Source organism: Protopterus annectens, chromosome 8.part0 (assembly GCF_019279795.1).
Source record: "Protopterus annectens isolate FY-2018-M chromosome 8.part0, PAN1.0, whole genome shotgun sequence".
In the NCBI taxonomy this organism is placed as follows: Eukaryota; Metazoa; Chordata; order Ceratodontiformes; family Protopteridae; genus Protopterus; species Protopterus annectens.
Window position 1 is genome coordinate 838,049,389 of NC_056741.1, and position 22,758 is coordinate 838,072,146.

General features: G+C 43.8%; 1 protein-coding gene across 1 annotated transcript in view; it reads left to right on the forward strand.

Annotated features, from left to right (window-relative positions):
* The first annotated feature begins 1,396 nt into the window (after window positions 1-1,396).
* The window catches only part of TBC1D25 (TBC1 domain family member 25), a 312,334-nt gene continuing 290,972 nt past the window's right edge, over window positions 1,397-22,758 (forward strand). Inside the window, exons 1-2 of the mRNA XM_044079318.1 lie at window positions 1,397-1,497; window positions 21,292-21,449. Of these exons, the coding sequence (XP_043935253.1) occupies window positions 1,397-1,497; window positions 21,292-21,449 (259 nt within the window). The remainder of the gene's footprint in view (window positions 1,498-21,291; window positions 21,450-22,758) is intronic.

The window sequence follows — 22,758 nt, forward strand, 5'->3', positions numbered from 1 at the left end:
TCCTTTGTGTTATCCATCGTTTTCTTTGGGAAAACAAGAACAGGTTTGGTAGGAAGTCATTCAGCTGAAGAGTCCACAGTCTGCTTTTCTGTGTTTGACAGGTTACGTATTCCTTTACCACTTTCTTTCAGTTCCAGTTCTTGTCATTTTATCAGCTTATGTGCCTGTTAAGGATCAGTGCAGGTTTTAATTTTGGTGGGTAGAAACCTTGAAATAATTGAGGATACGATAACTTGAAGTTATATTTTTCTACAGAGTCTTATGGATAGAAGAAAAGTATTTCTGCTAGATGCTTATAGTTGGATCCCTGTCGCTATAATGTTGGAAAACTGGACGTATGCTAAGAATGCAGTCCAGCAAGCCAGTATGATGAAGCTTAGGTGCTGCTTCCTCCCACTCTGTATGTCGAAATTTGGACCTAGGCACAAGAACTACATGCAGATAGATGCATAAGGATTTTTCCGGTTGTACTTCCCTTGGACCAGGCACAGCAAGGAAGTCCTATCCGCATTCAAAAGGGTCCAGTATGCCATCGCAAGATAAAACTAAGTACTCTGTTGGAGACTCCTCCTGATTTTTTTTTTTTCCATTTTACATTGGGATTTTTTGTTAATGTCATTTCAGAGAAACAAATACTTCTGCGGTAGACAGATCCCTTGCAAAGGCAGACAAACTGTCTTTTCTTCCTGTACCAGAGCATTATCTCAGGGACTACTCTGTTTTTCAGACTTTTATCCTAAAAACTTTTATGATGTCTGAGTAAATGTTGTATAGAAGACAGACCGCAACAAATGCCTGGAGGTCCTAGTGCAAGCTGCTGTGTGATCCTGCCTCTAACATTATTCACAGCTGAAAAGAAAACAAAATGTAGAAGGAAGACATTGCTTTTCTTTTTTTTTTTTTTTACATGTCAGAGTCGGCCATTTATGAGGCAATTGAGAAGCCATTTATGAGGCAATTGAGAAGCCTGCAGACTATCTAACATCTGGGTGTGTTCCTTCTTTTGGGACCTCATTGGAGGCTGACTTGGAACAGCCTACGAGCACATCCCATCAGACTAGTCAGACAGATGCTAAGACCTTGAAGGAGGAAACCCAGGCTTATAATTTCTGAAGGACCAGATGGCTTTCCTCAAATTTTACTGAATAAGGACATCCCAGGTTCTTTGGAGGCACATCCAGGGACAGGTCAGTTTCATATGGTTTCCTTAAACTCTCTAAAAAGAAAAAAAGCAATTAAGTCATGTTTCCTGGAAATTTCAAGAATGGCACAATTTTTCTCAGGGTTTTTATTTTTTTGTTTCCACAAAATCTACCCTGCTCCCCAGTAACAGAAAAAGGGTTACTTACTCTGATCCAGCATTTGGATTATTCTCATATTAATTTTCCTTTAGGATATGAATCTGGACCAGATGATATCTTGTTCTGACTGTCCTCCTCCAGGAACTTTCCTTTGGGGAATCGATTCAGAAGATGAAGCAATGTTTTACGTGGGAGGGTAAGCAGCTGTCTAAATCCCAAAAGCAGTATTATGTCGGAAATTCTCAAACCTTTACCTGTCCCTTCTATTGAAGGTTTATGAGACATTTTGAGCTTCTATAGCTTCTGATTGTCCACCACCTCCACCAAAAAAAAAAAATTGATAGGCGCTACATGGTCCCCTAACAGTCGCACAGTTATCGCCACAGATTTTGACAAACCTTGTAAACTTTTTCCATCTACCAGTGCTTTCCCAAATGACAGGGAAAGTAGGGCTCTGGACTGGTATGGGAAACGTGTATATATGTTTGCTATTTGGCTGTTTGTGCTGTTACTTTATCGTGTGTGTCTGATAATTATCTTGTCTATTTTTCACAACACTACTAAACTTGTGCCTAACTTCCCTGACAGTGACTCAAAACCTGTTTTGCAAAATATGATTTCTTCTGCTATCTGGTTGCACTCCATTCCAGTGTGTCCATATGAAGTGGGACATGCTTCTTCTATTGCTGCTGCCACTGGTATTTTGCTGAGAATGTACTCCTGGCTAAGACTAGCTATAAGATGTAAAAGCATAGCTTTTTAAGATGCTCCTTTAGATAAATACTTCTTTTTGGCCTCCCTTCTGCAAAGACTAAAAAAAATAGAAGAAGGGGGTAAAATTATGCAGGAGGTTAAACAATTTTGTTTCTCTCTTCCAAAATTTCAAAGAAATTAGCCCTACAAATCTCAGACCCCTTCTCCTACAGAAGACCACTCGACAAAAAAGGCAAATCCAACACATCTAAGGGCAAGCTTACATCTGATTTCAAGAGAAAAGCCCACTTCCAAGGTAAGCATTAAAGGTTCCAACTACCTCTTCCATTCCACCCCTTTGTCTAGGCCATTCTCCCTCCAGTGTTCCAAACAAACATTCTGTCAAACCTCCCTTGGGGGGGGGTGGGGGGGGGGATAGCATCAGATCCATTTTTGAATGGCTCTCAAAACCCATGTTACACTTTTCAGTGGAAATATCTTCTTTTTCAGTCAGAATGTTTGCACTAGGATGTAATAGAACCTGTTCCTCTCAGACATCAGGAGCGGCCTTATGTCAACTGGTGCCCTAGGCAAAAGGGCTCCACGGCGCCCCCCACCACACCACTTGGTGCCCCCATCCTGGTCTACCTACACCAAATAAATACTGGAAAAGCACCCCTGCTAGAGCGGCGCCCTAGGCGGCTGCCTAGTTGGCCTATGCCTAAGGCTGGTTCAGTCAAAAAGGAACCTGTTTCGTTTCTACTCTAGTTTTTCCTGTTCACAAGAAAAAGTTATTTGGAAAACTGTCCTAGAGCTATCTGTTTGCTACACCTTTTTGAATATTCCAAAATCCATGGTGTTAACTTTCCAAAGTCTTTTTTTCTTTGTTTACCAAAAGCTTTTTTGGTTACCTTAGACTTCAGTGATGCTTACATACACATTCCAGTACATGCTCTTCATAGGAAATGTTTGATTCTGTACATTGAGGTTGCAGTTTCATTTTACTTTTATTCCCTTTGGGTTTCCAGTCTATCAAGGGGCTCTATACTTTGAACAGTGTATTGTAGCGTTTTGTGGGCTACAAGATATCCAAGTCTACCTTTGCTTAGACTAATATTCAGTCCACTTCTTTTCCCAAGATTCTTCAGGACATACAATTCACTGTCAGTCTTTTTCGGAACCTAGGCTTTCTCTTAATATCAACAAGTCCAGTCTTCTTTCTCCCTTGTTCTCTGATGTTCCTAGGTTTTCATCTTGACCCATCTCTGATGGCTTTTTTTCCTGTAGGCAAGACAGTATTCTTGGGTGGCCACGGTGGTGCAGCGATTAGCGTTGCTGCCTCACAGCAAGAGGTTCTCTGGTTCGATTCTTGGCTGGAGTGCCTTCTGTGCGGAGTCTGCATGTCCTCCCTGTGTTCACGTGGGTTTCCTCTGGGTGCTCCCACATCCCAAAGACATGCTGTAGGTGGATTGGACACTCTCTCTAAATTGGCCCTAGGCATGAGTGTGTGCCTTCTGTGGAAAGTTGGGCGCCGGGCTGGCAACTCGACACTGTAAAACTCCACTGCCGATCATGAGCGGACAGGTGATCTGCTGTGGCGACCCCTAACCGGGAAAAGCCGAAAGAAGAAGAAGGCAAGACAGTATTCTTATGTCCTCCACCATCCAGATCATCTCATTTGCCAGGCTACATATGAGGAAAAGTCAGTGGTACCTAAAATCCATTTGGACACAGCACTGCCATCCTCTCTCCTCAATTCCTTTCTTAATATTTGTGAAGAAAGAGCTACATTGCTGGATCACTCAAGTTAAACCCGTTCTTCCCTTTCTAATCCTTCCTCTTCAAAATGTCTGCACATATGCAACAGACAAGTCTTGTTCAAAGGGTTTCAGGGTTCAAAGACTGTGGTTAATAAAAAAAAAAAAAAAAAAAACTGGAGAAAAAGAAACTAACATTGATTCTGGATCTTCAAACTCTCTTGCCTATGGCCTCCAGGAACACATGAGGTTTTGATGGGCAGTACAGCTATCGTTTGTTACATCGACCCAATGGGGGGGGGGGGCAGAAAAATCTTACCCCATGTGCTGGTTAGAGTTGATGGCTTGGGGCAGTGCTTGGAGAAAGGTTGTGATGAATAGCAGTTTACATTCCTTCAGAACAGCTTGATATATTACCTGAGTTGATCAAAGACCGACCCCCACAAATGAATGTTTAGCGTGGAGGTGAAGAGATCTTTCTGTGGAGTACCCCACTGGTGAGCAAACTACAGAAAAACCTCTGTTCAGCAATCAGGATGTTTTACACCACCATATCCTACAAGGAAGCTTGGGCAACGGATGCTGTCCCCTTTACATGGAAAAGGAAATTCTTGATGCAAGTCCCCCTGAAAATTCATCTTGGTGACCCCTTTTGGTCCGGACAGCATTAGCTTTCCATGCTTCTCTACTTAACGAGGGGCAGTAGCCACATAAGTCACCACAGGATGGAATTACTCACACAGCAAATTTACCCAAGCCTGAAGACCCTCATACCTGCAGTACTGATAGTTTTTTATTCTTTTTAGCCACTTTTATTGTGATGACATGCTAAATATAATAAAGAAGGGTAAAAAAAAGCAGCAGGTTCAAAATCACATGATCATGTATACCTAAATGGAAAAAATGTTGCTTTTGGTGCTAAAAAAGGATTAGATCCCTGTCAGATTAGGATATCTTCTATCCCCCAATATTTGTGTGCACTTCTCAATTTGGGTCTGGCATAGACTTTCGTTAAGGTGCATTTTTGTCGGCCACTTTAGCTCATCTTCTCATGGCTCTTCGTATTACTTCAGACTGTGAGATCAGACAGTTTCTGAAAAGTAATCCTGCACGTCAGGCTTCCCAGGAAATATATTCTTTCATCCTGAGATCTGAATTATGTGCTTGAGAAGTACATTTTACTAACACTTGAACAAGCTTCTGCTTCTTTAAAATATTGTACATGAAAAACAGTTCTTGCTGCTCTAACCTCTACTAAAATGGTCTCTGAGTTACTAGCCTTGATGTGTATTCTGCCCTTTCTGGTTTCCTGCAAGGATGGTGTCCCTTAGAACTAGTCTGCCCTTTATGATTAAGGTGGTCACTGAAATGCTTGTGAACCAATCTATGTACCTTCCTGTATTTTTTTCCCTAACACTCAAAGTAAAGCTGAGCACCATTGGAATAGACATAAGCTTGACTCAGTTCATCTGCACTTAAATGATTGTTGCCGTAGGGCTGGAAGGTCAAAGCGTACTTGAGAACAATTCTAAGTTGCACTCTTACTGAAGGTAGAGCCATTGTAGCGAGACATGATCAGTGATTGACAAAAGCTTTGCATGCAGCAGATAGTCCTTGAGGGTGGTAAGGATCCATTTTATAGCAAGGTGTTCTCTCTACAGCATTGCTTTGTCTGCTAATACAGCTGATGGGATGCTCATCTCCATCTGGAGTCTGAGACGGGACTGCTCCTATGCCTACTTTAGAAGCATCTGTTTGCACTAAGAATTTCTAGTGCGGATAGTTTTCTTTCAGAACACAGCACATCTTATTGTTACCTCAAGGTTTGTTCTGCTTCAGTTATCTACTTTACCCCGTAACAGACATGATCATGCTAAGGGTCCCTTGAAAGTTAACAGTGGTAGCAAAACTGGGAATACATTTTTGATGATGGCTAGCAAGGCCTAAAAGAACCAGAACCTTCTAGTGGATGTCCTTCAAGGATGCATCTGCAGTCATAACATATGGGTTGTCCTGCCTCAGGCAGCCCTTCGGTCGGCCGGATTCCACTAGTGGTTTTGAGTGGGCCAGCTTTTTGCTTTAACTTCCTTAACCTGTGGTTTCATTCCATCTTTGTAAATTACATAACCCAAATAGTGAGCTTCTGCCATGTCTAACTTGCACTTGATGCAGGGAACCTAGAATGGCTTGAACTTCAGGGGAGGGATTCCCAAGTCTCAGAAAATATTGCTACGTCATTGTTTTGGCAGCTGAATATCTGGTACTTAGTCTAAGAATTTTTTCTGTGAGCCTGTGGAAAGTTGCAGGTGTCCTGTGGAGACCAGACAGCATGATTCAGTAATGAGAGTCCATCTGATGTGGAAAAATGCATTTTTCCTTTGCTTGTGATGCTGGTGGAATTTGCCAGTAGCCCTTAGTTTGTTCCAAAGCAAACACAAACCTAGCTTTGCTCAGTGTCTTAGATGTCCTTCAAGGATGCATCTGCAGTCATCACATATGGGTTGTCCTGCCTCAGGCAGCCCTTCGGTCGGCCGGATTCCAAAGTCTGGGTCCGGCGTCGGCTGATGTCACCCTTTCCCCGACGTCAGAGCGCCTGGGTATAAAAGAGTCAGCCGACGCCATCTTCCCCAGTCTTTCTTGCCGCCTGGTGCCCGAAGCAGAAGCAGTTCGCAAGTGCCGGTCGGCCAGCTCCTGTAATTCAGCTTCCGAAGACTTCAAAAAGCTAAGTACCCCGTTGGGGACTCTTTCTTGCCTCAGCCGATGTCAGATAAAGTTAATAATTGTTTAACTTGTGGGAAACAAATACCTCATAAGGATTTCCACTCTTACTGCCTCCCCTGCCTAGGCCCAGACCACGACGTCTCGGCCTGTTCAGCCTGTGCTTCCTTCAACCGACGCACTCTTAGACGTCGGGCGGAGTTTGCAGAGGCTAGTTTTTCGTACAATATGCCGTTGGAGACTCCGACTTCACATTTAATTAAGAAACGGAAGGACAAGGACCGACACACGCGGGCCGCGGTTTCGGCTGAAACCACGGCCAGGCCTACCCAGAGTGTCTCGGCTGAAACAGAGTCCTTGGTACTTCCAACAACTGAAACCGCTCAGCCGACTACCTCTGTCCTGGAGGCCCCGGCTGAGTCTGTTATTGAATTTCCAACAGAAACTGGTGTCCTGGAACCTTCCGACACCATACCTTTAGACAAAACTACACCAGCACGTGGTGCAGCCGGGCCTCCTGCATCCATGTCCATTAAGGCATTCTCTAGGGCTAAAGCTGCTAAACTCTCCAAAGCTTTGCCTCCCAAGGTTATCCCTCAGGGACCCACTACAGGTTCACAGATTCTAAGCTTAGCAGAGGACCTTATCTCCTTAATTAGGGGCTCTCAACCTCATCCGGACAGGGGCTCTCAGCCTCCTCCAGACAAAAGGGCCAGGGTTGAGCCCTCTGATCCCCACTCCTCAGATGAGGCCTCTGATGGCTCTACTCTCTCGGACCACCAGGAGGAGGCTTTTTCGGCCTACGAGGATTCTGATGCAGAGGAATCTATTCCCTCGGCCTCCCCTCCTGAAGAGTTTTCCTTTGGGGAGACACTTCACACTATGAGAGAACATTTCCAATGGCAGGGCCAGGAATTCTCTGATTCCAGGAAGAGATTAAGGACCTTCTTGCATTTGCCTCAGCATAGACCTTTGGCTATTCCTCCTGTTTTAAATGTCATTGATGATGTGTGCTCTGAATCTAGCACAACCCCTGATTCTCTTCCTCCAGCTCCTGTCAAACCCGATAGGTACTACAGGGTCCCGGACTCACATCTTCACCTTTACAAGGCCCACTCTGCTGATCCAGAAACTATTTCCCAGGGCCCTAAAGGGGTTGCAGCTGCCACTACTAAAAATCCTCTCCCCTCTGAAAGGGAGTCTAGAGCTTTAGAGAAATGGGGTAAAAAAGTGTATACTTCTGCTACTCTTTCTATGAGGGCATTAAATTGTCAATTTCATATGATACAGTACCAAGAGTATTTGTTAGATGAATTGCATAAAAAACTGTCTTCACCTGAACCCCTAGATCGCAAATCACTTCAGGATCTGGTACATAACTCCCAACAGGTTAGCAACCATTTCTTGCAATGTGGTTATGATGCATTGGAAGCTTCATGTAGGTCAGCTATGACTGGCGCATTCATACGTAGGCATGCTTGGCTGAAGGAACAATCTCTGCCAGACCATGTCAAAGCAAAGCTTCTGGATGCTCCACTGGAAAAGCAAAGGTTATTTGGCTCCACGGCTCAGGAGGTCCTAAAGAAAGTTGAAGAAAAGGCAAAATCTGTACAAACAGTCAAAGATTTTCTCCAAGTCCAACCACCAAGATTCAGCAGGAATTGGCCTTCCAAAAATTGGTCCTTTCCAGACACAGAGAGGTTTCAGAGAGGCAAGAACAGGCGTGCCAGAGGTAGAGGGCAAGCTAGAGGCTGCTACAGACGACGTCAATGGCAGCCTCCCAACCAGAGAGGTAATGCAGGACCTACAACTGCTGCACAAGGACAGGCTCAATGACTTTACTTTGACACCGCCCACCAGGGCTCAATTGGAAGCACCCTTGGGCGGAAAGCTTTCTTTATTCTCAGAAAATTGGCACAGTATTACAAGGGACAAATGGACACTACAAATAATAGACAAAGGATACAGGTTTCATTTTCACACATTACCAAAAAGAAAAGGCATGCCAGACCTGCCACCGAATCAAAGGGCAGAGGCTTTGAAACAAATCTCCAGCTTAATGCAAATGAAAGCTATAGAAAAGGTTCCTCTCTCAGAACAAGGCCAAGGATTATATTCCAGACTATTCCTTGTTCCAAGAAAAGAAAAGCAATGGAGGCCTATTCTCGACTTGTCCGCACTGAATACTTATCTCATTGTGCCAAAGTTCAAAATGCTGACTCTACAGCAGCTCCTTCCCATGCTGGGCAAGGGGTCTTGGCTAGTAACTCTAGACCTCAAGGAGGCATACCTGCATGTCCCTATCAGACAAAGTTGCAGAAGACACCTCCGATTTCTTGCAGGTTCAGAGCATTATCAATTCTCAGCATTGCCCTTTGGCTTATCTACTACGCCCAGAGTATTCACGAAATGCCTGGCATCAGTAATTGCACACTGCAGACTTCAGGGGATTCAAATATACCCATATCTGGACGACTGCCTTATACAAGCGGACAGCCAACAAACTTTGGTAAAACACTTGAATTACGCCATCCACCTACTTCAGGCCTTGGGATATACAGTCAACATTCACAAATCAAGACTTGTTCCATCCCAAAGAATAACCTTTCTGGGTGCAAATCTAGATACAACCACCCAAATGGCTTTCCTCACAGAAGAAAAACAAAGTCAACTACCAGATTACTTCAAAAATCTGACAAGACAAACTCAGCTGACTGCAAGGAAAATCCTGCAGGCCTTGGGTTACATGGCTTCTTGCATCCTTCTGATTCCACAAGCAAGGCTACATATGAGGAAACTACAATGGTACCTAAGGAGTTTATGGACTCAGCACAGTCACAGCTTGGAAACTTTGATACCACTCATTCCATGCCTTCAAAAGGAATTTTTGTGGTGGGCTCAAGCAAGCCAGTCAAACAGGGGTCTGCCCTTCAGCAAACCAATAGCCAGCCAAACCATTACAACGGACGCTTCAGACCAAGGATGGGGAGCGCACATGGAGGGCAGATGCATTCAAGGTCTATGGTCACAAAAAGAGCTACACATGCACATAAACCAAAAGGAACTGCTGGCAGTGATGCATGCAGTCGAAGCCTTCAAACCCTTTCTGCATCAAGGCCACCTACTAATAAGGACAGACAACACCACAGTTATGTGGTAGATAAACAAGCAAGGAGGCACCCATTCCTATCCTCTTTGCAGACTGGCAATGAATCTATGGGAACTTTCCTTGAAACTCAACATAGAGCTGCAATTTCAATTTGTGCCAGGGAAAGACAATATACTGGCGGACAGCTTAAGCAGAAATATCATGGATGCACACGAATGGATGCTGCACCCAGATATCTTTCTACAGATAAAACAATCATGGGGAAGGCCGGACATAGATCTTTTTGCCTCCCCCCACAATCATCAGCTGAAGAAATTCTGCTCAAGGACATACCACCCACAAGCATGGAAAGTGGACGCCTTCTCTTTCAGCTGGAGAACTCTAACAGTGTATGCATTTCCACCTCTCCCATTAATGACCAAGGTCTTACTGAAGATCAGGACAGAGCAGTCAAAAGTGATTCTGATAGCTCCGGACTGGCCAAGACAGCACTGGTACCCACTGTTAAAGAGCATGTCACGCACAAAACCATGGCCTCTTCCTCAATGGCCACTTCTCCTGACACAGCACAATTACAAAACTCTGCATTCCAACCTGAAAACCTTGCAACTAACAGCCTGGAAAATACCTTGACTCCTCCTCAGGATAGGCTATCCCAGAGAGTGAAGGATATTATCATGGAAGCTCACCGGCCTTCAAGAAAGGCATATTCAGCAAAATGGAAAAGATTTCACACTTGGAACACCACAAAGGGCCTAGATGCGACAGTGATGAACATGGCACGTATCCTGGAATACTTGGCAGAAATGTTCCACAATGGTCTGTCTTACTGTTCCATTAAAATTCATGCTTCAGCAATTTCAGCAGAGTACAATACTGATCCACCTGTCTTCTCACATCCTCTCCTAAGGCAGTTTCTAAGAGGAATTAAAAACATCAAGCCTCCAAGGACACCACCACTGCCTACTTTGGGACCTTAACTTCGTGTTGGAAAAACTAACACTGCCTCCCTTTGAACCAGCAGCATCTGCAGAACTACAGTTCCTGTCTTGGAAGACTGCCTTCCTTCTGGCCATAACCTCAGCAAGAAGAGTATCTGAGTTACAGGCCCTCATGGCAGTACAGCCATTTATTATTTTTCATCAGGACAGAGTCTCATTGAGAACCAGTCCTACATTTATGCCAAAGGTGGTATCCAGGGTCTCATTAAACCAAGCTATTCATTTGCCTACCTTCTTTCCGAATCCACAAAACAAAGGGGAGAAACTTCTGCACACCCTGGACATACACAGACAGTTGCGCTACTACTTGGACAGAACTAAAAGTTACAGAAAAACTGACCAGCTGTTGGTAGCATATGCTGCTGGTGCACAAGGAAAAGCAATTTCCAAACAGACAATCTCAAAATGGATAGGGAATTGCATTTGTTTTTGTTACTCCTTTCATGGAAAAACTGTGCCAGCTAACATTAGACCTCATTCCACGAGAGCCACAGCCACCTCCACAGCCTTCTTAAGAGGGGTGGCTACCAAGGACATTTTAGAAGCTGCTACATGGAGCTCCGTGCATACATTTTCCAAGCATTACAATTTACCTTTATATTCCAGATCCAGAGCAGGCTTTGCTACGGCAGTCCTGCAGGGCATTTTAGCTTCACCATCCTATACATAGATCCTCCACCCCCAGATTGGCTATGGTTTTCTACCCATATGTGATGACTGCAGATGCATCCTTGAAGGACATAGTACAGTTTTGTACCTACCATAAATGTAGATGTCCGATAGGTATGCATCTGCAGTCAGGTTTTCCCTCCCTCTGTGGTATTTCTTGGGTAATACTCCCTCTTATAGCTAGCTGGGGTTATCTATTATGGTGTATTTGTTTTTTATTACTGTGCATGTTTGGAATATTTTGCATTTCTCCAAATTTAGCCTTCCTTAGAGGGCAGCTGGCATCTGGGGCAAGAAAAACTGAGGAAGATGGCATCGGCTGACTCTTTTATACCCCAGGCGCTCTGACGTCGGGGAAAGGGCGACATCAGCCGACGCCTGACCCAGACTTTGGAATCCGGCCGACCGAAGGGCTGCCTGAGGCAGGACAACCCATATGTGATGACTGCAGATGCATACCTATCGGACATCTACATTTATGGTAGGTACAAAACTGTACTTTCATCCACTTGGAGAATGAGATATGAATAAAATTTAGATCTGCTGTTTAATTTTCTGAAGCCATTGACAAACCTTCTATGCCAGTCCATCTTAAGAGCCAGTACAGTTGGCCTATTCCACTCAGTTTAATTTTTTCCCATAGGATGTTACTAGGCTGTTGACCTTGAGGCCCTTATAAGCCTAGCCAAGAGTTTAGCCCATGTATAGACAAATCACCACCCAACGCCACTGCCCAACAGGGACACGGGTGGAATCCCAGGGATGTATTTTCTATTTCCCATCCAGTTATCCAGGTTACACTTAAAAAGGGATAACTAGGTACTGCTTGACGTGGAGAGGGAGTCTTTTACACAGATGGGGGAGTCTCTGGGACACACAATTGTCCCGCCAACAAGTCCTTTTGATGTCACAGACCAGGTTGAGGCTGCGTGTGTGAGTTACTCGAGTGAGAGCTTGACTTGTGGATATGTAGCAGTCCCATCAAGGCGAGGTCCGAGATCGTTTTGTATGCCAGACAGAGGTCACCTCTGAGGAGTCTTGTCCCCATTTTTAAGCTTTTTGTGTGTTAGTATTCTGTTCTGCACAGTTTCAAATTTACTTTCTCACCAGACATAGTTTGTGTTGCATTGGACTATATTGGTTCTTCCAAATAACTCTCTGAAAATGTCTTCTTAGTGAGTACAAATTTGTTTACTTGTTTCTGAGACCTTGATAATGTCTTGTCTATTTTGGCTTCAAGACATGATTAGGGACCCTAAATTCCCCTTCAAGCATATTTTGCTACAGATACTTCAGTTTCTCTCCAGAGTTTCAGAACTTGTGTTTGTTTGAATTATTCTGGATTCCTTTTCATGGTTCTTGCACTGATTTACTTCAGTTAACTTTTCTACAGTTTCAAAAGGTCCTTGACACTTAGCAAGGATGTTATTTTCAGCATTGGGTGCTAACTGAAATACCTTATACTTGTCTTTTAATTCTCTGGAATGAGCATTTTTGTTGCACATTCTTTGCTGGCTCCTGTGTCTTCATATTTTCATTTGCTAGTGATAACACCAGTGTTCAGATTATTCACTGCTCCAGGAGCCTTGGCTATATGGGTTATATTTTGCTATGGATTTAACGGCCAGACAGCTTCCAACGTTTAGGTGCATCTTCCACATATCCAAACAGTTAGTCAACTTGAGCAGAGCTGAAGAAAAAAGGTTTTTGGCACCACCCCGTCAGGGCTGTCTGCTACCAAAGACTGCTCCTCTTGCAGGTTAATGTATCTGATTGTCAGACAGAAGTTCCCTTTTTTAAGTTTGACAGAAATATATATTTTTAATCTAGGAAAGTGTTTTTTGTAGATTGTCATGTGGCAGGGAATTCCTCTTTACCTACTCAGACTGGGGTGTTTGTCCATAGTGAGGTTTTACCTGTCAAAAGTACGTCTACTTCACAATTTTCTGCCAAAAAGAAGTGGAAAGTAAGACATGTTTTCTCCTCTTTTACTTTAGACAAGAGTAATTTATTTGGGCTTAGCTCAGGATTTAATTCAGACTCCTTCTACAAGAAGAACTCTTCATTTTCTGAGGAGCTTCTCATGATTTTGAAGTTCAAAATGATTGTAAAGGGGCAATCTTTTTGGTTTCTGATTTGGTGGAAGGTGTAGCTTCTTATGGTTCCTTCATAAGATTTTCTTTTTCTGAAACAATTACCAGAATGAATCTGTTGTTTCAGTGGTAACAAAATAATGTTCCACTCTTAAGAAATATTGTTATGATTTACTGCAGCTAGAATTTCCTGATCCCATGCCAGTTCCTCCTGAACTATTTAGCATTGAAGAATGTATTTATTACAGCCTGTAACTGCCTGACAGTCAGTCTGCCCCCTCTAAAAAGCAGGACACTTATAAGACTGAGGAACTGTATACAGTATTTTATATTCTAACATCAGATCAGACCCAGCATTGATTATTCTGGTAAACCCAACTGCTGGCGTAGATCTTAGAAATGCCAGTCCCTCCAATCCTGACAAGGACAGGAATGCTTTGGAGAGATTTTCGGGGGGGGGGGGGTATTTTGCAACACTTTGTTTTTTGAATTTTCAGTCATCAAACTGATATGCTAAAAATTTAAGCTTGTCTCTTGAACACGAGGACGATTGTGGTATATTTCCCTCTTCTAAGGAAAGAAAATCGGTGTGTATTATTACTGCCTTTGTGTCTCAAGTGGCTACCCACTCTTTGCAGTGTTATGATTCGGCTAATGCCACTTCCAGGGCTGCTGCCACTAGAACTGTTAGAAGGAAGGTTGATTGGTTGTGTACTCAACCTTCTTGAGTATGTTAAATCTAAAATTTTGAATTCTCCCTTAGCCAGAGAGGCAGTTTTTGGATCATCTGCTACAGAGGTCCTTATGAAATGTGATGAGGGAGGTAAAAGCTAATTCTGGGAATTTCAAATTTTTCAGCCTTACTTCTCCAAGTTTGTGTAGGGTTTGGTGCTACAGCTATAACTTTTTTTTTTTTGCAAAAAATAAAATGTGCAAAGTGAGTTGCTGGTAAGCAGACTTAAAAATATATGGCAGGGAGTTTCCAAGAATGAAGGACAATCTAACAAACTGACTCTCAAAATCCTACTTCCCACACGGATAAGCGTATAGTCCTTCCAAAAAATGTGGACCTCCATTTCTCCCTCTAGCAACAGACAGATGTCCTTCAAGAATGCAACTGCAGTCCTGACATATGGGTTGTCCTGCCTCAGGCAGCCCCTCGGTCGGCCAGATTCCAAAGTCTGGGTCCGGCATCGGCCAATGTCGCCTCCTCCCCGACGTCAGAGCGGCTGGAGTATAAAGGCATCAGCCGATGCCATCTTCAGTCTTTCTTGCCGCGCGGTGCCCGAAGCAGAAGCAGTTCGCAAGTGCCGGTCGGTCAGCACCTGTGTTTTCAGTTACCGAAGTCATCTAAAAGCTAAGTACCCCGTTGGGGAACATTTTTTCTTGCCTCAGCCGATGTCAGAACAAATTGAGAAAGTTAATAATTGTTTGTCTTGTGGTAAACAAATACCTCATAAGGACTTTCATTCTTACTGCCTCCCTTGCCTGGGCCCAGACCACGACGTCTCGGCCTGTGCTGCCTGTGCTTGCTTTAATAAGCGCACTCTCAGGCGCCGGGCAGAGTTTGCCGAAGACTTTTTTGGCGAATCTTGCGCTTGCAACATGCCGTCGGAACAACCGACAGCACAAACTACCAAAAAACGAAAGGACCGGGACCGACATCCTCGGCCCGCGTCTTCCACCGATATAACGCCTAAGCCCTCCGCGAGTGCTTCGGTCCCTTCGGAAGTGGTAATTCAACCGCTCCAGGCCGACAACACCGCGTTAACTCATCCCTCGGTCTCGGAGGCAACTCCGGTGCCAGTTGTTGATTTTCCTCTGGAAACCGAAGTTCTGGATCTACCCGACACCATTCCAGTGGACAAAGTTACCCCTACACGTGGGGCAGCTAGTCCTCCTGTATCCATGTCAATCAAGGCCTTTGCACGTGCTAAGGCCGCCAGCCAGGCCAAGGCCCATCCCAAGCCTGCTTTTCAGGCTCCTTCTTCTGACAATCAAATCATGTCTCTGGCTGCAGATCTTATTTCTCTTATTAGGGGGTCTCAGCCTCACCCAGACAGAGGTTCTCAGCCGCCTGCAGAAAAAAGGCCTAGAACTGAGCAGGCAGACAACCTCTCTTCAGATGAAGCCTCTGGGGATTCAGAGCATTCTGAAACCCAAGAAGAATCCTTCCAGGCCTATGAGGACTCTGATGCTGAGGAATCTATTCCCTCTGCCTCCCCTCCAGAGGATTTTTCATTCGGTGAAGTCCTCCACTCCATGAGGGAGCATTTTAAGTGGCAGGGTCAGGAATTTTCTGATTCCAGGAAAAGGCTACGTACCTTCCTTAAGTTACCCCAGCACAGACCTTTAGCTATTCCGCCAGTTTTGGATGTCCTGGATGATGTTTTCTCCGACACCAGTGCTTCCCCTGATTCTCTCCCTCCTGCTCCTGTTAAGCCAGACCGATATTACAGGGTCCCTGACACTCTCAAGCATCTCTTTAAGGCCCACTCTGTGGATCTAGAAACTATTTCACAGGGCCCCAAAGGAGTGGCTACCTCTTCAGCCAGGAACCCACTGCCAGCTGACAGGGAAGCAAGGTCCCTGGAGAGATGGGGTAAAAAAGTCTATACCTCTACCACCCTTGCCATGAGGTCTCTTAACTGCCTTTTTCATATGTTTCAGTACCAGGATTATTTACTGGATGATTTGCAGAAAAAGATAGCCTCTCCTGAGCCTATAGATAGAAAGGCATTGCAGGATTTGGTTCATAATACACAGCAGGTTAGTAATCATTTTCTACAGTGTGGTTATGATGCATTGGAGGCTTCATGTAGGGCAGCTATGACAGGGGCTGTTATCCGTAGACATGCTTGGTTGAAGGATCAGCCGCTGCCAGATCATGTTAAAGTTAAGCTCCTGGATGCACCTCTGGATAAACAGAAGCTTTTTGGAGCTAATGCTCAGGATGTGTTGAAATCTATTGAAGAGAAGGCAAAATCAGTTCAAACAGTAAAGGATTTCCTCCAGGTTCAGCCCCCAAGGTTCAGCCGGAATTGGCCTTCAAAGAATTGGTCCTTTCCAGACTCTTGACAAGTCTCAAAGGGGAAAGAACAGGCGTGCACGAGGTAGAGGGCAATACAGAGGCTCCTACAGGGGACGCCAATGGCAACCACAAAATCAAAGAAATGGCACAGGTAGTACACCTGCACCACAGGGACAATCACAATGACTTACCTTTCACTCTGCCTACCAAGGCTCAAAGAGAAGCACCTATAGGTGGAAAATTATCTCTGTTCTCAACAAACTGGCACATTATAACAAAGGACAATTGGATTCTGGACATAATAGACAGAGGTTACAGGTTCCACTTCCATACCTTACCAACAGGACAAGGCATGCCAAACCTGCCACAAAATCAAAGGGCAGAGGCACTCATAGAAGTCTCAAAGCTATTACAAATAAAAGCAATAGAGAAGGTTCCTCCTCAGGAACAAGGCCAGGGATTTTATTCAAGACTGTTCCTTGTTCCAAGAAAAGAAAAACAATGGAGGCCTATATTGGACTTGTCCGTTCTAAATACTTTTCTCATGGTGCCAAAATTCAAGATGCTGACGTTACAGCAACTTCTTCCCATGCTGGGCAAGGGGTCTTGGCTGGTTACTCTGGACCTCAAAGAGGCATACCTGCATGTCTCTATCAGACACAGTTGCAGAAGGTACCTCAGATTTCTTGTAGGAACAGAGCACTATCAATTCTCAGCATTGCCGTTTGGCTTATCTACTGCGCCCAGAGTATTCACGAAATGCCTGGCATCAGTAGTGGCACATTGCAGACTCCAAGGGATTCAAATATACCCTTACCTGGATGACTGCCTAATACAAGCAGACAGCAAACAGACCTTGATAAGACACTTGGATTACGTCATTCAATTGCTGCAGGCTTTGGGATACACAGTCAACATTCAAAAATCAAGATTACTGCCATCCCAAGAGATTATATTTCTAGGAGCAAAACTGGACACACAGCTACAAATGGCTTTCCTCACAGAGGAGAAACAAGAACATTTAACAGCTTACTTCAGAGGCCTAGCAAAATTAACCCACCTGACCGCAAGGAAGACCTTGCAGGCCCTCTGGTTCATGGCATCTTGCATTCTTCTAATCCCTCTGGCAAGACTACACATGAGAAAGCTGCAGTGGTACCTAAAAAGCTTGTGGTCACAACACAACCACAACCTAGAAGACATAATACCACTCATACCATGCCTGCAAAAGGAATTCTTGTGGTGGGCTCAAGCAAGTCACTTAAACGAAGGCATGCTTTTCAACAAACCTCAAACAAGTCAAACTATTACAACAGACGCCTCAGACCTTGGATGGGGGGCGCACATGGACGGCAGATGCATTCAAGGGCAATGGACTCCAATGGAGATGCATCAGCACATAAATCAAAAAGAGATGTTGGCAGTGATACATGCAATAGAAGCCTTTGGAAAATCTCTTCAACAAGGTCATCTGCTAATAAGAACAGACAACACCACTGTCATGTGGTACATAAACAAGCAAGGGGGCACTCATTCCTACCCCCTCTGCAGACTAACAATGATTCTTTGGGAAAAGTCCCTGAAACTGAACATCTACTTGCAATCCCAGTTTGTTCGGGCAAGGACAATGTTCTGGCAGACAGATTGAGCAGAAATTTCTTGGATCCTCATGAATGGATGCTACACCGCATTTTCGCACAAGTAGCATCTGCATGGGGAAGACCAGACATAGACCTCTTTGCATCTCATCTCAATCATCACCTGGAAAGGTTCTGCACAAGGATACACCATCCTCTAGCTTGGAGAACGGATGCTCTTTCCTTCAGCTGGAATGCTCTAACAATTTATGCATTCCCTCCTCTACCTTTGCTCACCAAGGTGTTACTGAAGATCAAGGCAGAACAGCCAAGGGGAATCTTGATAGCTCCAGACTGGCCAAGGCAGCACTGGTATCCACTACTATTGAGCATAACTCACTCTGAACCGTGGCCCTTGCCTCAGTGGCCTTTGCTCCTGACTCAACACAGTTACAAGACTGTTCATCAGAACCTGCAAACCCTAAAGCTGACAGCTTGGAGAGTTCCATGACTCAGACCCATGACTCACTCTCCAAAAAAGTTCAGGAAATTTTGCTGGAGGCACGCAGACCCTCCACCAGAAAAACCTATACGGCCAAATGGAAGAGATTCACCATCTGGAATGTCAACAAGGGACAGGATGCATCATTGGTGAACATGCCTCAGATATTGGAATACTTGACAGAAATGTTTCACAGTGGCCTCTCATACTCTTCCATCAAAATCCACGCTTCAGCTATCTCAGCACATTATAACTGTGATCCACCTGTGTTCTCGCATCCTTTGCTAAGACAGCTTCTAAGAGGCATAAAGAATATCAAACCTCCAAGGAAGCTACCAATTCCTGCATGGGACCTCAATTATGTCTTGGAAAAATTAACTCTTCCTCCTTTTGAACCAGCAGCATCTTCAGAAATGCAATTTCTCTCTTGGAAAACGGTTTTCCTATTGGCAGTCACTTAAGCAAGAAGAGTCTCGGAGATACAGGCCCTCATGGCAGTTCCTCCCTTTATCATCTTTCATCAGGACAGAGTTTCCCTTAGGACCAATCCTTCATTCATGCCTAAGGTGATATCCAGAGTGTCTCTAAACCAAGCAATTCACCTGCCTACTTTCTTTCCTAATCCTCAAAATAAAGGGGAAAGGTTGCTGCATACTTTAGACATTCACAGACAACTATGCTACTACTTGGACAGAACAAAGTCCACCAGGAAGTCTGACCAACTGTTTGTAGCCTATGCTGCTGGAGTGCAAGGGAAAGCAGTCACCAAACAAACCATCTCAAAATGGATTGGACACTGCATCAGATTCTGTTATTCTTTTCATGGAAAAAGTGTGCCAGCTAATATTAGACCACACTCCACCAGAGCTATGGCCACATCCACAGCTTTTCTAAGAGGAGTGGCTACAAAAGATATTCTAGAGGCTGCTACATGGAGCTCCGTGCATACATTTACCAAACACTACAACCTGCCATTATACTCCAGATCCCGAGCAGGCTTTGCTTCGGCAGTCCTGCAGGGCCTTCTAGCTACACCATCTCTTACTTAGTCCTACCACCCCCAGCTTGGCTATGGTATTCAACCCATATGTCAGGACTGCAGTTGCATTCTTGAAGGACATAGTACAGTTTTGTACCTACCATAAATGTAGATGTCCGGTAGATATGCAACTGCAGTCAGGTTTACCCTCCCTCCTACCCCCTCTTTTTTCCCATTTTGGGTCCTTACTCCCCTCACCTATCAGCTGGGGATATATGTTATGGTGTATCTGTTTATTACTGTTGTGCATGTCTGATTTTATCAGTTTATCCATTCACCAAATTTAGCCTTCTTTGGAGGGCACCTGGCATCTGGGGCAAGAAACACTGAAGAGGATGGCGTCGGCTGATGCCTTTATACTCAAGCCGCTCTGACGTCGGGGAGGAGGCGACATCGGCCGACGCCGGACCCAGATTTTGGAATCTGGCCGGCCGAGGGGCTGCCTGAGGCAGGACAACCCATATGTCAGGACTGCAGTTGCATATCTATCGGACATCTACATTTATGGTAGGTACAAAACTGTACTTTTCAGAGAAATACTTTTTTTTTGTGCTAAAGAGAAGCTTCTTGGAGACCAGTTCTGGATTTTTTCCTTTCTAAACCAGTTTATGATGGTGCCCAAGTTCAAAATGTTCTCTTGATAGCCAGTTACCTCTCATTCCCAATTTGTTTTCTGGTGACATTGAATTTAAAAGAAGTTCAGAATATTCCTTCTCAGAGATGGTTATCTCAGAGTTGGTATATATATAAGTTGGGGTGGTATATATAAGTTGGAGTGGGGGTGCAGGGGCCCCCCCCAAAAGAAGTTTTAAGGGGAAGAGTGATTTTTGAGATTCGCTCTTCTCCAGGTTTACAGTCTTATTTTTTGGCACTCTGCTTTTTGAGTGCCATCGTTTTAGTAGGGAGCCATACCGCGAGTCCTGTTGTAGCTTGTGTCATTTTACGGTTATTCTGAAAAATGCTCAGCTAGCTGTACTTTTCAGTAGGAGTGTTTTCCTTTACTTGACTTGCCGGTCACAGTAAGAATAATTTAGTAGATTAGAGGTGTGGGGGAGCATGCCCTACTTGAGGGTGTGTGGTGGGCCTGCACCTGCAGAAAAGATTTTTGTTTTTTTTGTTTAGTGGTAGAAGCCCTTTGTAGTTTTATATCTGTCTTACCATTTGTAAGTACTTCTTGCAGCCCTTTGTTGTCTAGAAGTTTACATTACCCAGGAATTCCATTGGTTTCCACACTGAAAGACATTCCATTTCTGGGCTTATTCTTTATGCTTTGTCACCACAGATTGTGCAGCAAGTAGGGGGTATAATGCATGATAAAGCATGACAAACGCCAGTCTTGCAGTGTAAGAGACTTGGGGGGGGGGGGTAGGACTGCTTTACAGGGTTTATCCTTTGAATGAGTGAATAGAGTAGTGGACAGACTGTCCAGAAGGTAGTGGTCAGTAGGTTAAAGGGGACAAGGAAATGATCTCTCTCTAGAAGTGCGTCTTACATTACATTTATGTCTTATTGTTACAGCATGGTTTAATACAAAAGGAAAAATGACAGCAAGAGGTTGTATTTGTGGGTTTCTTAAGGAATATGTTAACTTTTTTCTTGATTTATAATGGCACTTACCATACATACATGCTAATATTCTCAGTACAAAACCATCCTTGTGCTTTTATGGACATAATGATGTAAGCTGGATCTTGCCACCTTTTCAATTAAACTGAGGTATGAATCATCTTGTTTAGGAAGAGTACTTTAGCAGTATAGGAACTAACCACATTTTATAATGTAAAATGTCTGTTATTTTTAGGAAAAAGAATTTTGGGATTAGCTACCTGAGTCGAGAAAAGCTTGGTGGTCAGGAGATGTATCAGTCACTTCTGTCGGATTGGGATCTCGATGCAGCTTTTTTAAATGCATCCAAGCCATTTCTGCAGCTTAAAGTGGACATCAGGCCTTCAGAAGACAGTATGTATTATGTTATATCTTTGCACTTAATTTGTACAACTGTGTAAATCTAAACGCAGATATATAAACACACATTTTAATTGTATTTTTAAATGCACTGGTTTCCCTGCAGTTACTGGCCAAAAATAGTCTTAATATTAGTAAAGTCCAGCAGTTGTACAGCAGAGGGTGTGCAAATCTCTGATTTAACTTGCTTCAGGTATCCAGTGCTTTCTCTTGTGATGTATTTGGCAATTAATCATAGTTGTTTGCTGAGAGCTTTGTTTTAATTTCTTTCCAGTTGGTTTCCTAGCTGTATCTTTATACAAACTGAACTTTTTACTCTGTTTCTGAAGGGGTCATGGCTTGATAAGAGAGAAGAAGCTTTTGGTGAAAATGGGCAGTATAGAGCTATTGCACGGCTTTAGAATATGGGATTGAATCTTGATCTCTGGTTAACTGTAGACTTTTTTTCACATTTACATTCTGTTTATGCAGGTCTTGATAATTTAAGTTTCTATTCAAATGAAAAAAAGATGGATCTTAGATTCTGTAGCTATTGGGTAGCTATTCTCAATCACCCATTACACTTGTCCCTAAATGGTCTACAAAGACTAGGCAACTTGGCTAATAAATAAGGTCAATTAAACTGAAGGCAGAATGACCTGAGCATTATATTGACAGTCTGCACCAACTGTAGGCTGGTACTTGCATACATTCTGCCAGTCTTCGGGTAAAGGAAGAAAGGAATGTATTATACAAGAAACAAGTCAACTTCAGTCCTGAGTTTGGAATTCTGAAAATAGTTTCCTGTGCAGTCTCACTTTTCGTGACCCATAGTAACGCAGACTGTATTAATTTAAAAGAAAAGTGTTACTGCTGGTTCTTTTCATTAGCTTGTTTATCACATAGGCACATGGATGCATGCCCACCTGTAAGTTCTGCAGAATTTAACTTTTTTGCTGCTTTCCGCTGTTGCTGTCTGTATTTAGACCTTACTCAACTCACTGTACTGTGACAACAACTGCCATTTGCCATTATCTTTTCCCAGTCTTTGAAACAGTTTTTGCTCATTTAGTAAAGGAAAGTAAAAAAAAAAAAAAAAAAGCCGCCTTCTGAAACATCTTATTGTAAAGGGATAAATCCTCAGCATCCAGCTGCTGTTTGCTCGTTTTCCATTTAATAGTGAGATGCCTGCTGTCCTTTCTCCTGCTGTAGGACTCTGGCAGGTGATCCTGTAGGGAGGATGCCCAATTACTTTAATGTCCAAAATTTGAGGAAAATGTAATAATGTGTATTCTGTCTACAACAGTGCTATAATTCAACGGAA